The following is an 18578-nucleotide window of genomic DNA, read 5'->3' on the forward strand; positions in this document are numbered from 1 at the left end:
TCAAATTAAAACTGATTAATATTGAAGAGATTTTTTTTATGTTCCAAAGGCATACCCACTGGGATACACTAAGGAGCTTCTATTTGCAATGAACTGATTGTGAATGGCAGTGTTAAGTGTCTAAAATATGGAAGCATTGAATGGAGAAGACAATACTGAAAAGAAATTTAAGCCAAACCAACCTTATGGTGGCTGAAAAGAACAGAATTACATGAGGTAACTCTGTGGGAAGTATGGCACTGGGATTAACTTCCTAAGAATCTTTCCTGAAGAACATCATCTGTATTTGTAGATGTGAAAGACTTCAGATACTCAAGAGAAGTTCGTATAGCATGATGGAAAAAAAAGTTTTATAAACATACAGGAAACATATGACAGGCAAATAAAAGGAAACCACTAGGGTCTTTTAAAGTAGCATTATGAATAACTTCTTAAAATTGTAACCTTCAGTACCCATAAATCAGCCAATTTTTGTCTCCAGCTGTAAAGTACTGAAAGGAATAACTCCTTTGATACTTGGTAGTAGTGTAAAGTATGGTGTATTTCAACAGAACAAGGCTGTTGAAGCTCTTGAAAATATAGTGTGTACTCAAGTTATATGTGAAACTCAAGTTATATGTGAAAGTGAAACTACCAAGTCATAAATCAAACTGTCACTATCCATGAACTTTGAGCCGTCATATTACATAAACAATACTTGATACTACCAACAATCAGAAAAAACAATTACAATATCCCGTCAATTTAAGATTATGATCTCAAGCATGCAGTATTAATCTTATTGTTAATACATCAATGTAAACTAACCGAACTCAAAGCCCTGGAAATGAGATTTCTTGTGAAGCCTGGTATTGTTCCTTTCAAACTTTCCCTTTTTGCTGGGAGGTTCTGAATAATACCATGCTATTTATTCATGTAAAAAAGTATGCAACATTGCCTTTATACAGGAAACTTAAGAGATCACTCCAAAGCACCACTGCTGGGTAAAAGGAGCAATAACTTCAACCAGGTTTTCATGAAAATACAAAGATCATGCAATGCTACCTACATCTAGACACCTCAACTGAATCCCAGAAATGGGAGAAAAAGATCTCCAAAATACTGTACTAAAACTAGCATTCATTTAGATTATACTGCATTGAAAAGATTATATAATCAACAAAGACACAAATAAGCAAGTCCAAACTTGTAGCCATTGTCAACGTTGTCTCTTACATTCACTGCTACTAGAATGGCACCACCACAGGAAAATTCCTTGTGTCAACAGTGGACCCGAATCAGTTGCTTAGCATAATTCGCTAATAGTGGTTGACATGAACCACCATGCCACCCCCAACCCAACCAACAAAATAAAAAGCAAAACTCTAGCACCAGATCCAAATACATTACAGTTTGTCTTGACCACAGCACAGGAGATAAAAGCAAAATGCGAAAAACCATGGCCACCTTCATTTTGAAAGGACAGACTACTGAAGAGAAAGTGCAAAAGAACAGACATGGGACAGTGCAGCAAGATAGTCTTCATCATTTTCCTCTACCTTTGCTATAGGCCATGAAGACTTTTACTAATTTCAGTAGTAGCAGTCCGATTCGTCTGGTGAGGGTAGCCGAGACTGCTTGCCAACGATGAGGAGCAAATGCAGCAAATGAACGTCGGCCTGATAATATGTATATACAGTACAGTATTCAGGATGTTTGCTTTTAAAGATATGACAAACAGGAAACAACTAAAATTAGGGAAAAAAAAGGGGGGTTGCAATGAAAGTACAGCATTGTATTATAATACTTGTGCATAAGCTTTTGAAAGCACTAAATTTGGCCAAGTAGCTAAGTGAATGAAAACCACATACTTGACTCAGCACATTCAGATTAGGCAACAATTATTAAACAACCAGCATGACATGATTAATAAATAGCACTTTTAGCACATTTTTGGAGTACATACTACAGGACAGTACATGAGGCACATATACACAAAAACTTAACATATGTACACCAAAATATGCAGTACAAAAAACAAAAATTACAGTATTTAGTTAACTAAATTTTAATTCACTAATCTTTTCATGTTTTGACAATACTCCTGCAACAAATTTGCAAACATACAACTGCATCTACAGCTTGAATGCAAGAATCCCTGAACCAAAAGGTTCTTAACAAACCAAATTTAAACAGACTGTTTAAGGCTGCGTGACATCAGTAAAATTAATACTTGAGAATGATGATTTGCTGGGTAAACACAAAGACAAACCATTGCCATTTTTAAATTTAAACCTAACAAATAAACTACGTGACTTGAGCTACAAAAAGTTCTTAACAAATCAAATTTAAATAAAGAATGTTTATGCAGCATATTTTTAGATAAATCAATACTTAACGAGCATGATGATTTGCTGGGTAAAACAAAGGCACCATGCTGTTTTTAAATTTAAAACTAACAAACTATGTAACATGAGCTACAGACACCACAAAACCAACAATGCACAAAGGAAATGGTTTGACCTGGACAAGCAAAACTTTGAAGCAAATTAGCTTTGGACATTTTTTGTATTTCATACAAGTTATTGTATACAAAAACACTTTCAAAGTTCAGGTACAGTAAATTATTTTTCATAACCACGATCGTTATGACTGAAGTGCTTGATAAATTAAATCTTGCATTTACAGCACATGTGTCTTAAAACAGTCTTCATAGTCCAAGACTCAATTTCTGCTTTTATTTGGCCTAGCCTGTATATCCCACTTCAGCATCAGTGAAGTTTTCATCAACTGTTAAAAACAAAAATATTAATTACTCCTTCCCTATTCTTTTTAAGCAAGAGAAACCTAGATAGCTCTATATCAGTGTGATTACTAATGAACTGTACTTCTTGGCAAATTATGTAAACAGCTTAAACTAGCTTCAACTAGTTAATGTTTGTGTAATGATTGTTTTCTAACAGATAAGATGCTTCAAGGAAGGCAGTTCAATAGGCCAGAGGCAGAGCACAAAGTATAAGTTATTCTGACCAGGTCATGACATCCCTGTGGCCCAGTGGGCAACTAATACAACCAGTTTTAAGGTTGGGGAAATTGGAGGGCAAACTTCTCTTATTTTTAATGGCTGCATTTGTGATTCAAAACTAAGCCCCTTGGTGGGCAATATTCTATAACAGGTCTAATTTACATCAACCATTGCATGTGCAAGGTGTTTACTGTTTTTTCCTCAATCCATGCAAAAGGCTTAGAAGTTTGCCATGATTGTCATGTGGGTAGAACCATCAAGTCATCCAAAATGAACCACCACCAGGTTCTTTTATTTGATCACTTACATAATAGCTATGTCCAGATCGTGATACAAAAAACATCCCAATTTCTTACCAAATTTGATGCACTCAAATTTGTCCCCATTTAAGGATGCTTTCCTTTTCTAGGCCCAGGGACACAATTCTCAAGTTCATTCTGAAATTATAGTTTTCTGAGATTGAATATGAATTACAAATGGGAATAGTCTGGGATTAGATAGAAATAAGCATTGCAGACCATTATCATTCATTAGACCATTACAAAAATGTTCCTCCACCTCTATATTCAACATAGACAAAGCTACAGCCTTAATATCATGGGAATGTTAAATAATAAATTTAATATGATTTCAGGAGGTAGTTTTCACTGTCAAGCTTCATTGCTCAGTAGTGACAGTACTGAAAATGTTACAATACATAGTTTTTGTCAGGGATTTACACCAAACAAGGTAGATAGGTTCCTTCTGTTCTACTTGCATGATTTCAGAAACATGGTATGAAAATGATCTGGTCTAACTTTCAATTTAGTTCTAATTGTATTCATTTCCTTTTCGGTCATCTCTTCCATTAGTATATCTTGCAGCATCAGATTGTTGCTGCTTCAGCTGAAAAATTTTATATGTTGTCAGTAGTACAGGGCTGAATATACATTTAAGTATACGTATCATGCTGCAAACAAAGCAAGTTTCTTCTGGTGGTGTGATAAGTGAGCAATTTACTATAAGGAGGCCAACACCATTTTTCACTTTCATTAATTTGAGGGGATAAGAAAGGAAAAATGTGTGGTTCTTAGATTCTCTACTGCATTGTTTTTCTTGGCTTGACTATTGGATTCCAGTGAATAATAGTCTTTGTTGTGTCTACATTACTTCATCTGTAATTCTAAGGGCATGACACAAGTTCATTATTACTATACTTCAGCTGTAATTCTATGGGTATTAGCACAAGTTCATCATTACTATTACTTCAGCTGTAATTCTAAGGGCATGACACAAGTTAATCATTAATGTACTTCAGCTGTAATTCTAAGGACACGACACAAGTTTATCACATTACTTCAGCTGTAATTCAAGATATGGTGCTGGTTGGGCCATTTTGTCGAGTCAAAAGTGCAGTGCCACAAATTATTAGGTATAGCTCAGATAGCACTAATTAAAGCATTTAAGAGGTTACTTAGCACATAATGTTTGTTAAAATTCAATCAAGCTCTTTAGCATTTAGATGTACAGTGGTCCCACCGTATTTGCAGGGGATGTGTAACAAGGAACCCTCCCCCCCGAATAGTTAGAATCCGCAAATAGTTGGAACCCTATAAAAATGCTGAAAACAGCCTATTTCATTAGTTAAAACTCAGGCAAAACCCACTAAAAATGTTCATACTTGGTTTTTTCAATAACTTTATCACAAAAAGTACATTTTATGATGAAACTGATAAAAAAAACCAGGAATTTCTGGATATTTCTAATAGAAAAATACCACGAATAATGGGAGGAAATGTTCCCGAGAGAAATCCGCGAATCATGAGTCCACGAATCCAGAGAATATAAATACGGGAGTCCACTGTACTATCACTTTGGACGAGAAGCAGTGCTTTCAACGTAGTAGGCCATTGGTTACTATCACTTTGAATTAGTATGTTAGTAAGGACACTTAAAATGTCAAATTAAAAATTTAGAAGCCAGGAGGGAATAACACTATTTGGGTGTCCCTCTTTTGCCTACAATAGTCCTAAACAACAAAAAATTACCTATTTTATGCCCTATTGAAAAACTAGAAATAAATCTTACAGACAACATGCAAATCTTACAAAAGATACTCTTGAATTTGTACAAGAGACATGTCAGTTTATGCAAACATTTACTGTATGAATTAAAAATAGTATGAATGTTACCCTTTACATTTTGCCCTGAAATGCAGTGCTAATGTTTACTCTACTATTCCCAAAATGAAAAACTCACCTAAACAAGCTTCTTAAACAAATTTGTACCAAGAGGCATATCTCCTTCCCAGCTGGTTCCCATTTTTATATGGGGTCGCTGTTTCGGATGTGCCGTTTCCATCTATTTCTATCCTGCGCACTTCTGCCTCATCAATTCCCTTGTTATGTAAGTCTCCTCTCACACAGTCCTTCCATCTCTTTCTTGGACTCTCTCTTCCTCCTCTTCTTCCTTGAACCTCCATCCCCATAGTATGTCACCCAGCGTAAACCTCATCCCTCCTCAACAGGTGTCCATACCATCTCAGCCTCCCCTCCTGCACTTTCTTTGATATTTCCACCACCATAGTCGACCCCCTTATGTAGTCATTTCTGATCCTATCCTCTCTTGTCAACCCAGACATCCACCAACAAGAGGCATAGGGTCCCTTAAAAGGGCACTTTACTTTTAAGCTAGCTAGGAATTGCAAATGATACATTAAGGACCTTTAAGGCAGTGTCAGTGTGGAATGTCAATGGTCAATAAGAAGTTACCTGCATTCCCAGTCAAATCATCACTACCTGCAGTTTTTTTCTAATCATGCCCTGGTCAAAATGAATAAAATAATTAACACAATGCAATCCACAAACAACTACTACCAGCTTTGCTCCCATGATCTCTGATTAGAAAATACACCAGAAAAAATTATGGACTATATATATCACCTAAGTATTACTAAATGAAATGCTTGTTTAACCCAAGTAATTTCAGAAACTAAAACCTAAAAATTAAAATGAAGGCATCATTCAAAAGAAAATTATGAATTCCCTATCCCTGCCAAACAAATAATTAATTTTAAAAATACTCCAAAAGTTGGACAAACTATAAAATAAAATATGCTCTGAAACTATGGCAATATAAGCTAAACCATAAGTCCAAATATGTAGTATTCTATAAAATGAACAAAACATTCCAGTGCCCAAGGGTGACTATGTATTCAGGTGGTCTTACTCTTTCCCTCTTTGCTTGTATTACTACAATGTTTTCCACAATTTTGTTAAGCTTAAAAAAGTCCATTGTTCTGATGCACTGAACCAAAATCAGTGTTCTTTAACATTTAAAAGGTAGCAGTCATGCATGATAACAAAAGGCTACTTAAAACTTATTCTAAAAAGATCAGCTAATCTTAGAATGCTCTCCTTGAGACAGTGTCTTTCCTGTTCACCTGGGTTACTTATCTACAGATTTTTTCCACCTATTTAACTTATGTCCTATACATACGTAATCTTATTTCATAATTTCCTTTTTACAGCAATAGGTAATTATTGCCATTTCTTCTTGCCTGTACTAATTAAGGGCTTTGGGCACTCCCTAATTTTTTTGTACAACCTCCAATTAAGCAACGAAAAATAAAGTATTTTTCCATTTAGTAAAATTCCTCCCTTTGGTCATGAAACCAATCTCACTTTTCTGTGCATTTACTTTTCTCTCATGTTACGATGAGTTACACCCAGAAATCCACTGACCTAAGTTACCAACACTGACAATTTTGTCTGACTTTGGCATTGTATCAATTTAACATGGAACCAAATCCTAGTAGCAAAGAAGGTTCAGGGCATGGAGACTTGCTCATACTATATACATTATGTCATCGATTGCAACATGGTCAGCCTTATGATTAAGCCTGGCATCATCTGACAGGCAGATAACCCACATGGACCCTGAAACAATATGAAGCGTCATCTATCACATTCTGACAACACAGCAGTAAAGCATAGGTCTACAACACATTTATGGAAAGGATTTGTCTTGTAGCCTCTCAAAGTTAAATTCTATACTTTGGAAAGAATCACTTGTGAAATTTCTTATGTTAAAAAAAAAGAAAAAAAAAATTCAGATGTGCTAGAAGCCTTAATGAAGTTGTAAGTGTCTCCATTGCTTCCATGGGATTATGAAAGCATCTTAGGGCTTCAAGAGAAGTCAGTACAGGAAAATATGTGGTAGGGAGTGGAACACTTATTCTCCCAAATTTTAACCGAGCAAATTTGAATATATTATATCATCCACGAGCAAATTAGAATATACGTATTATATCATCCACAAAGATGAAAAGAAAGAAGCAGAAAACACAGGCAAAAATTTGGCAATGTCTTCAATAACACACAAGTTCTAAGGGATAAACAAACATTTAAATCCTTAGATGGAACACAACATAAACCCTTGGCGTCATGAAATGAAGAAATAACATCCATGCAAATTTTCATATGTGAAGCTTTATTCTTAAAAATTCTTAAATGAGTCAAGAAACCAACCCAGCAGTTAAGTTTTATACAGCTGCTGACATAAAAAAGAAAGGGGAAAGAATTCCAATCATAGTATGTGAAGATACAACAATCATCATTATTAATGCTGTACCTAGTTCTGTACGTAAGTAGAAGCAAAAACTGAAGAGATATACAAGAAAGCAAATCAAGAGCCAAATACTCAACTCGGTAGTATTTCACAGTGTACCTATGCATAGTTGAACACTGAGTGGAAAACTGTGCAAGATCAGCTATCCAATCAATCTTAGTTTTTCTGATAAGTGTAACTTAAATCTGTATTTGGAGGGAACAAATAACTGCAATAAGAGTAGCATCATCTGCCTTAGTTTCTTAAGCAATAATCTTATATATTAAATAAAAGTTCTTGAACACTTTCTTCAACAGACATCATATATGATATGTACAGCTGTACTCAATTTAGTAAACTTTAGGTTGTCAGTCACATACAAAACTCTTCACTAACATCACACATTCAGCCTGTAACAGAGTTTAATGTACCTTAAATTTTATTTTCTAGTAAATTGGAAAGGGCAAAAAGTATGAAATCATTGCTGTGTTGCAATTTCTGATTCAAGCTCTAATGCTTCTTATTTCCCTGACTACGTACTTAATAGTATGAATTTGAAGTCTTGTATGGTACACCACTCTTCCATGAAGGTTACAAGAAATATTGTGCCTTGTTCAAAGGCCTCAGTAACTTTCAACCCTTTGAGCTGTTGTCCCTGGCTGACAGAGTTTTGCACACAATCACTAAGCTATTCAATACTCCCATAGCCTGAATAAAAAAAAAAGGAGCAAGTACCATTAACTTGGGTATCTTGTACCTCAACGGCAAGTTTTGTGACGAATGAAAAGAATTGAGTTTAATGCTGTACTCCACTAGGCTGTCTGAAATGCAACATGGCAAAATGGTAGATATCCTGATATTTAGATTTATACATCTCACTGGCTGGTATCTTCTAAAATATAAGTACAGTATTACGGGCATAGTGGATCTAAAAAAGGATACATATGGTGACAAATGTATGTTAACACAAAGGGTATAAAGTTTTTCTTTACTACGTATTTAATTGTCCAAGCACCAGGGCAGTGGATGCACAAAATAACTGATAAAAAAAATGCTTGCAACAATCAAGATATAGTACACCACTGATAAAGTTTGCCTAGCCCTAGTCCTTCACTTTAATCTACACCCAACCCTACACCAATTTAGTATATCTTATCATAAGTTAACAATTAACCATGCATCAATAATTAACAATTAACCATGCATCAATTATTTCTGATTTACACACTAATAATCAAATTTCATGATTCACATTCAACTTCCTAATTCACATCACCTTACTTCATCCCCTATAAAATTCAAGATAATGTCACTTTATTGTTTACTGCAATGCTGTATGTTAATTCATGTGTATAAGATTGTTATAAAGTTGCAAGTTAATAAGGAAATGGGAAGAACTTATACATTACAGTAGAGCAGCTTACAATAAATTAGCACTGCAATTTACCCCAAATTTACAATAAAGTGAATTTAATGGCAATCAAGTAAAGATATACACTGATTTATTCCAAGTAGTATGATAGCACACTAAGAACATCAATAAAAATACAGTGAAAATAGATGGGTACGATAGTAGTAATTTAATCATAAGCTCCAAGCAAGGGGACCCAAATCATAACCCACAATGATTGCAATGATAAGAAAGAGTCAACATCAAGTAGATAAAGCTTCACTGTAACCTACCGACTACTTTCAATGGGCTGATGATGATAAAAAATGATAAAAAAAAAAGGACTGTAAAACGATGGGAGTTCCCAATGAACAAGACAATCATCAGTTAGCCTACTGCTGGAAGGATAATTAAATTTTTAAATTCAAGTTGGCTCTTATGCACAACAATGTCTCTACCTTTAGGTAACACTGGAACTGTTGGACAGACACAGCCCAAGCACAGTCTCCTATACGGTTTTCTTAAATAACATTTATAATAAGGTTAGGTTATTGCCTTTTATTGATTAAAAACTATTCCATAAAACATTCACCCTGTTAGGTCTCTGTGCCCAGCAGGTCCTAATTGGATTATAACACACAAAACAGTACCTTCACTGCAAAGCACAAAACCAATGTTATGGGCTGCCGAATTAATATTTAACAGAAATTGAAGCAAAAACCCATGAAATACCCTTGTTAGGCTAAATAAAGGTTAAATGGGTCCAGAAGATTAAAATCTGCAGCCTGGTATGGAACACTGATATTGTCCTGGGTTAGGCCTGTTTAGTATGCATAGTAGCCAGCTACCTGCTATGCTGAACCTGAAGCAGGAAGAACTCCACATGGTTAGGTTAGGCTAAAGCGAATCCCTGAAATACCACTGCCAGATTCTCTTGCCTTTCATTTGTAATTTTTATTAAGAGTCCATTTTTATGAAATTTAAGTAAGCTTGTCGGCCAAGTACTGGAGGCCTATTGGCGATTGTTACATGGGAACTATTTGCATATTTCAGAAAGAGCATCTCTTTTTCGTAGGTTACTAAGCCTATACCACTTGTTAATGGTGTGGTTAACTACAGGTCTACCAATAAGGACAAGATCTTCTTGTTCCACACTAAGAGAAATTTTTAAAAAAAAAAATTTCCATTTTTCTGTGATGCAAATTAACATAAATCATAAAATGTTTTAATAGAAAATGATGCTGCAAGGAAAAAAAATACATAAAACATTGAAAAGACAGCCTATGCAGTAAAAAATATTCAATTTTTGGCAAAAATTTTAATAGGTAGGCAGGCCTACGCCACAGCCTCAATACCTAGCCAGGTTTTGGGAGGTTAATTTAACCACGTCAACGATTTTTAAATTTAGCAAGGGCGTCAATTACCTGTGGTAGGTGAACAGTTACAGGTATCGCGCTTACCTGCCAGTTAGAGTACGTACGGTAAAAAGAGTATAATTCTTAGCCTGATTAGGATCTAAGCAAGCTAACCGTGAAAGCTTGTAGGTAAACAATACACCTTCAGGTTTAATGTAGCGCAGTGTATATACAGCAGTTAAATAAATGGCTTAACCATTCTAATAAACCTGTTAAAATGCTCCCCATATGTTTAATAAGACGTTCCCAAGACTAGAAAGTCGAATACAAAAATGACTCTCACAAACCTAATGTTGCACATTGCTGAATAGGCTCGAATCCGTCCTGGAAATAATTCTAAATGACGAATAACACGCATTCTAACTACGACACAAATGACAAACAACAAGAAGACATTATTTTACCTGTGCAAATTTTCCCCATCGTAAAAAGTTAAACCAATCGCAACTATCGCATTATATTGAGAGCGTACATCCAACCTCACTGACATCACAAATCCTACTGACAAAATAACAACAGCAGCAGCCTGACGATGGTGCTCTGCAGTTGCCAGCGATTCATTTTCACATTTTTTTCCTTATCGTTCATTTCCACGATGTTCTTATTTCATTCGATATATGCGTTCCTTATTCGTTAATTCAAGAGATGCGGCGTTCGTCACGAGCAGTAGATATGAGACGAAACTAAAATGCTAATTGTCAACGGTAAATGTCAAAATGGTCGTTCCGTAGTCTATCGAAGTGCGACTTTTTCTTCATTTACTGCCCGCGGCAGTTATGAGAATCTTTGTCCAGAAAGCTACATCTTTCTTCCACTATAACTATGTCGCATGAATTATCTGACTATAAAGCAAATGTTCCGATGACAGCGTAACAATTTACCATACCTATGCTTTCTTCATGCAGTGAATAAGTATACATGACGATAGCCATTTTTTCCTTCTTTTTAAGTTGCGAAACCATTCTCAGTACAGGAAATTTTCAACATGAAATCTGACGCTCTTGACCAGTACCGCAAATGAAGAAATTAACTAAACTACGTTCCAACCAGCCTTTAAAAATGAAGGAATAAGGTGAACACAGAACGTGAGGATGTCTAATAAAAATTTATCATAATGTATATAATATAAGGTTCGCTGCCGAGAAAATAAAACTATGCAGCTCCGAAACAGTTCCTGGCAGGGCTGCATTTTTACGAATGTCGATGATGGAGCTGATGGTTTCGCAAGTCACTGAGTGACGAACGCTATAAAGAGAGAGAGAGAGAGAGAGAGAAACGCTGTAAACAGAGAGAGAGAGAGAGAGAGAGAACGCTGTAAACAGAGAGAGAGAGAGAGAGATCGTCAATTTCCACAGTGACAAAAGATTATTCTCCAGTTTCCTATTGTCAAGTAAAACGGAACATACCATGAACTCCCAGTGGTTGGCTTTATGCTTAAATCACACATTCCATTCCTTACCATAGACCTACAACAAGCACGTCATCAAAAACAAGCAAAAATCATGAAAGGATGTTAGTCACATGTTTTGTAAAGTTGCCTACTGCGAGTTTTATTCAACATCCCTTTGATCTGCCCTCCGAGTTTCATTCCTGTTCTGTTTACTTATCTCCAACTTCAAAAGCCACGTTACTTTGATTTTTAACCATAAAACAATGTATCTTCGACTGAAGTAACACATGCACGAACGTATAGTACAGCTAACCAGATCGCCAGTTAGCAACATAAGACTATCAAAAAGTGGCCAAGTTAAGGCAACGCAGAAGTCTTCGACTCCTATGCAAGTGTCATTATATGCTCACATGACGCAATGACGTAAGCCAATTTTATTTTTGCCAAGTCTTGTCTGTGAATCAGCACATGACTAAGTATTCACATTTTGATCAAGCTTGCGTTGACTGACTGCTCAAGTTAAACTAGTAGCTGTTCTTTGATAGCCGCCGAGGAACAGCTGTGGATGGAAAGCCATTTCAAAACAAATGAAATTGCTTTGTTGTACCATGAGAACACAATTGTTTTTCAATGACAAGGCAACATAGCTTTGGTTTTTAACCTGTAGTTAGAATACAGACATCAACTGCAACCATTGTGGTCACATAAAAAAATATCTAATTTTTTTTCAATAGCCAAGGGTCTTTTGTCCTTGCAGTATCATTTTCCATTAAAACAAATATAAGATATTTTATGTTGATAAACAATATGCATCACAGAAAAACGCGTTGTGTTCCATTGCATGACAATTCATCATAGGTATTAATGTGGCTAGAAGACTAGGCTCACGCACGCACACATAAGCTGGTATAAATATAAATATGAATGTCGATCCATCCAGCAAAATTAAATATTCCCACGTGAACGCAATAGCGTAAATGATGCACGTAAAAAAAAATTAAAGAAACGAAGTCTGGAATAAAATAAGTATTATCAAATATGAGGTTAAAACAGCATCGGTCTAATTACACGTACTCCTTATGTTGATGATGGACAGACAGGGAAAACATAATGTTAATAATCACCTACAGTAGTATAAGTTATATGACTAATGCCGATATATTCTCCGCCATTTGGTGAAATGCATCATACGTATCTCTGCAATATACTCAAATTTATCACGAAAATTTATTATAAAACCTGAGCAGCTCCCAGCATGATTCACGAACGAGATTGGTTATTTATGAATATGAAAGCATCATACACTTTACCAACACCTGAAAAACTGTGCAGCTTAGTGTATTTAATAAACAGTTCTTGAATACTGATGCGATATTTTGACTAAAAATAAAAAAGATAAAAAAGTTGGAGAAGAGAAGAGAGCAATACGATATCAATCACAAAGCCTAAGTCATCGGTTATCTAAGCGTCATAGATCGGAATTCAAGGCGAAGAATTTATCTTTAAGTAGTTTTCTATCAGATTTTGCATCTGAACGAAGCACGTTGTTTTCATGATTCTAATGTTACTAACTATTCAGTTGTCAATTAAACCGTTTCCAAACGTCAGCTACAATTTTTGTAGCATCAGTATTTACTAGACTAAGTGGATGTGTCTCACGAGACCCTCGCAAAAAAGAAGAAAAAAGGGCAACTTTTGTTTTCATAACAAATCACACAAAACAATATATGAGCGTATTTTTCTTAGTAATATTTCAGATTCCTTATCAGTAAAGAAAATTATTGTTACTGAGCAAAATGGCTCAGGAAGGCTTAGTCCTACTTCCTTGGTTGAGCCCACGGTCGAGCCACTTGTTTATCGACCGAGACAGACAGATGCCTCAGAAAACTAAAAGTTTTTATTTAGACTAATATTTTGTTTAGACTAATAAGATATTTGAACTCTATACATATATTTCTTGTCTTGTCTCTTGAAAATGTGTTGTGTATGGTTTAGAATAGATAGAAGGAATTGAAAATGCACATTTTCTGTTGCTAATAGAAAGCGATACAGGTGTTTCAGACTGCCCGCCTGACTGACCAGTGAGCAGAAATAAACCACTTATCATCTGCTCGTAGTGTGTGTGAGTGTGTGTGTGTGTGTGTGTGTGTGTCAACGCCACAGCCGGGCTCACTGAGTCTCACTGCTTTCAAACGTTTGTTTGTTCTGTCTAAATATTCATACATCAGTAAATGTTCCGATGATCGTCCAGGAAGTCTCCCTGTTTGTAAAACAAACAAAAAATGCACAATACCTACTTAGAGCTAATAGTCTAAGAATGTGTTTGATTATATTTCTTTGGTAGGATCACATTCAATCAGAATTTGTTAGCGATATATCGTGACACTGAATAGTCATTTGTATTTTGAGTTCCATTTAGATCTGTTATAATTGATTAAAGGTGGATGTTCTCTTTGAAACTACCATGAATGATACAATACTTATAGTCTTTGAACGTTAATCTTACCCTGCAGTGATGCGCTAAATATAATAATATTCAGTTGAATTAAGGCGGAGCCTACAAAAGTGTAGGAAATATTTTTCATTTCTTTACGAAAAGGAAGAAACCCAAGCCTGTGCATACTTGAGGACAAGGGAATGAAGCCTACCTTGGTACCTTTTTTTAGTATCATGGATGAGTCTAGGTACAGAGCTCATACAAAAGGAGAGAGAGTTTACTCTGTGTATAACGATTCGTAATCTCATTTCTACAAAACTGAATAAATACGCGAAAAAAATCTTTAGAAATAATCCCAAAATGACAAAAGTGTCATTTGTGAGCGTGACTATCGAATATCGAAGCCTGCATGGTCTCTGGTAAGCAATCTGAGCCTATTTACGCCCGCCAGAGTAAATTGAGCGGTGCCTGTGTAGTCGTCATGTGCAGGATGGCGGGAACGAATTACTAAATACTAAAGCTATTTATATCGCCCCTGAGGGAAAGAACAATTGATAATAATCGTAGATTTGAGTCTATTAAGCCTCAGGTGTTTACTAGTCGATCTTGATTTTGTGGTCGTCCGCTTTCGTATAGATAAAAATAAATGACGAACGACAATGGAAACCTACGAAGTACGTGCGTAGTACTATCTATATTTGTTGGTTTTTCTTCTAAAAGGGAATTTTTTTTTCTTTGCTGGTAAAAGCTTTTACCAGTACCGAGTTAGCAAGAGCAAATTCAATCACAGAAATGATGTCGGTTATAGTTGTTCCTATTGAAAAGGAGCAACAAGTAGTACAATAACTGCGAATAGAGGTATGAGCTATTTAAAAGGGTTGACCCCGACATGTTGAAGAATGATTGCAATAGCGAAGTTGACTATATATATATTATATATATATAGATTATATATATATATATATCTATATATATATATAGATAAGCCACGAAGGAAAGATAAACAACGGAGAGTCTGCAAGATCTTTCGACTCAACGTCCTTTACCTAGCAGACAAACTGACTTACATGAGAAATTGAGAGTACAGGAAAGGTCGTATAAGTGACAGATAGGGCTTATAAAGAGATTAGTACCTAGAATCCAACACACCCCATTCTCCAGGTGTGTTGGATTCTAGGTACTAATCTCCTTATAATCCCTATCTGTCACTTATACGACCTTTCCTGTACTCTCAATTTCTCATGCAAGTCAGTTTGTCCGCTAAGTAAAGGACGTTGAGTCGAAAGATCTTGCAGAAAATCCGTTGTTTATCTTTCCTTTGGGCTCATACCTTTATTTATGGATTTATCACGTTCCAAACTTTCGTGATTCAGTTATACATACATATATATAAATGTGTGTGTGTGTGTGTGTGTATGCATGTGCATATATATAACGGAAACTAGTCCAACATTCTGTCTAGAAAACTGTGGAAGGAAGGAACAGGTAGTACCTGTTCGCATGCAATTATTTGCGTCTGCACACAGTGAGTGAGTCACTTAACCCACAAAAGCAAGCATCTGGTTACACCTATTTGGGCTGAGGGAAACCACGGCAACGACAAAAGCTTAAAAAAAAATTTAAGTATTCAAAGAAGTAAAACATGCTTTAAGGATACCTGTGAAGATTTCACAAAGCATTAAAAAATAATTGCTTAAGACAAATCAGGTTAATTTGGTCATACATACATTGTTTTAAAGCTCTCATGTTTGAAGAAATAATTGAAGGAGGCAAAGATGTACGTTTGTCTTGCTGTACTCCGCGCTTCTTTATAGGACTAGGGTCGGTGGTCCCCAAGTTCAAGGTTACTGGTTCGCTGGTAAGAATTCGGAAGCAAACAATTTCGGTAATCATGATTGAACCCTTTTCCATACACAGTTTCTAGGGTTGATAAGGGTAGTACCACAACTACGTGCTACCAAAGATACTATAGTATCATGGTACTACATTGTAATATTGCTTCTAGAGATGCGTTGCCTGACAGGCCCTGACTGTACAAAGAAATGTTCAAAGCTTGGTGGCTTTTTAAATACAAACCGTAAAGAATTAGGTTAAAAAACCAACAGATGTTCCGTGAAAGAAAGGGCTTTGACTCTATAAACCTCCGGAAGTAGATCTGCACCATTTTTTGCATAACCCCTTGTGCTCTGCAGGTCTTTGATATAGCGAAGCTTCAGAGTTGTGTGTTGCTAGAGATAAAAGGCCATAAATGATTGCTGGAACGTCAGTAACAAAAAAAAGCCTCATTTCCCTTCCAAAAAAGGGGGGAAAATCGTGATATTGAAGATCGTCTCACAAATCAGTTTAGATTAACTGTGAACTTTGCTGCTTCATGAACGTACTACAGCTATTACTAATCGTGTGATTATGAGCATAAGAAGGACTTTAATTTTGTTTTCTGCTGCATCACCTGCAAAAAATACAATGTTCAGATGAGTTCAAGTGCGTTAATGGCTACATTTTTTACAAATGTTGACTGAAAATCAAGTTTTCCAGGGTGTCTGTACTTAATTCGCCATTTGCCCTAGACTACAAGGCGGTGCATTGCCTCACGTTCTCTCGAGAGTGTCTTGGAAAAGACCAACTGTGAGCCACGTGAAACGAATGCTTCATTTTCGAGAGCATTTGTTTCGCTGTGTCAGGATACGGAAACAGCTCGTAAACCGCTAATATTGCCTGAATTGTTACTCTGCTTAGCAAAGGGAAGAACCTGTCAGGGAGTTGTCAAAGAATCTTGTAGAATTGCTACAAGAAAGGAAGCCACAACTAATCATAATTGTGACGAGATGTGTGGATTGTATACTATACAGTCCCATCAACCAGTTTATATATATATATATATATATATGTTATATATATATTTAAATATAATTATATTATACTATATATATATAATATATATAGATATATATATATATTATTATATAGTATATATATATATATATCTATATATATATATATATATATATATATATATAATGGATATATATATATATATATATATATATAGTGACATTAATATCTTTATTTAAGGAAGGAAAACTTGGCATCTTTTACGAGGACAAACGAGTGACAGACAGAAGAGAAAGAATGAGAGCCAAGTGCCGTGAGGTTGCTATTATATATCTGTCGGCAACTATAAACAGTTAATCATTTCGAAGTATGCTTCCTTGTCATTAAATTGAAATCTGAATACCTAGAATTCGACATAACCTGTGAGAATGGATTCACGCGTGAATGAATTCTCAGCCATGAATGTTGTTAAGACGAGGTACCGAATTAGCATTGATATCTAGACCGTGGGATATTCATGCTCAGTTGTGTACGGTAGTGGAGCCCACGTCTAGGTAGACCGTGGTGGAGCCGTTTCAGAGATTAATGCCTCGTACTACTACTACTACTACTATATTCTTACTGTATACACGTATACATACTGTTTTCATTAGTTATCTTTAAAACTGTTTTATGCTCTTACAAGTAGACATAAAAAAGTAAAATATTCTATCACATTATAGGATTCTTGCGCGTATTGTCGATGCTAGGACAAATATGGAGCGCAAAATAATGTCTTTGGTAAGGGTGGGCCCTGACATAATGAAAATTTAACAGTCATTTCTTCAAACCGAAATTCGTTCAAAAAGAGCGACATCTATCGTCCAGTTTCTCAGCGTTAATGATCACGGGAGTTTCTCATTCACTGAACAAAAGTCTTCCGGAAACCAGCAGTGTTAAGCTGCGCATATATGGGTTTCTTGGCGCCATAACTGAAGAAGACATTTGTAACATTAATGTTGAATTTATTAGTTTTTATTTATCTTTTTCATTTTTTACCTCTTGCTAACTTGCGAAGCGAAAGAGAAATATTCAGTGATATATTCGAGAAGAAGGTTTATAACAACAAAAATATTTTAAGCATGAAACGAGTGTGTCAATCACGTAGTTGGAATGGAAACTATACTCTGTTTTTTTCCATCTGTCCATCCGCTTTGGTGTTTGCGCATGGTAACACTGCGTCCCGGGCTATAAATAATATCCTGTTTCGAATATTAACGGTGTAATTCGCATACAGTAAATTATTAAAACACTTTTCAGTTGCAAATGTACACCCAGATATCCTTTTATTTTCCTAAAACTTGCACATAGCCTAACTATTTAAAGCCCCGGACGCAGTGTTACCATGCGAAAACACCACAGGCAGATGGACAGATGGAAAAAAACTGAGTATAGTGAGGGATTTACAAAGAGGGAGTATCTTTATGGCAACACTGAAAGCATTTGTCCGAATCCGTTTCCTAGATTCAAGATGGAGATACGCG

At 35.7% G+C, this 18578-nt stretch overlaps 1 protein-coding gene across 2 annotated transcripts in view; it reads right to left on the reverse strand.

The window, feature by feature from the left end:
* LOC135221101 (lysosome membrane protein 2-like) overlaps positions 1 to 10946 on the reverse strand; it is a 36973-nt gene extending 26027 nt beyond the window's left edge. The window contains exons 1-2 of one of the 2 annotated variants that reach the window (XM_064258909.1): positions 10801 to 10876; positions 1539 to 1658 (exon numbers count right to left, since the gene is read on the reverse strand). In XM_064258909.1, the coding sequence (XP_064114979.1) occupies positions 1539 to 1658; positions 10801 to 10819 (139 nt within the window). In that variant the 5' untranslated portion in view covers positions 10820 to 10876. Of the gene's footprint in view, positions 1 to 1538; positions 1659 to 10800 lie in introns of both variants that reach the window. The other variant, XM_064258910.1, reaches the window with a different exon arrangement.
* Positions 10947 to 18578: the final 7632 nt, after the last annotated feature.

This window comes from Macrobrachium nipponense, chromosome 2 (genome assembly GCF_015104395.2).
Source record: "Macrobrachium nipponense isolate FS-2020 chromosome 2, ASM1510439v2, whole genome shotgun sequence".
NCBI classification, from domain to species: Eukaryota; Metazoa; Arthropoda; class Malacostraca; order Decapoda; family Palaemonidae; genus Macrobrachium; species Macrobrachium nipponense.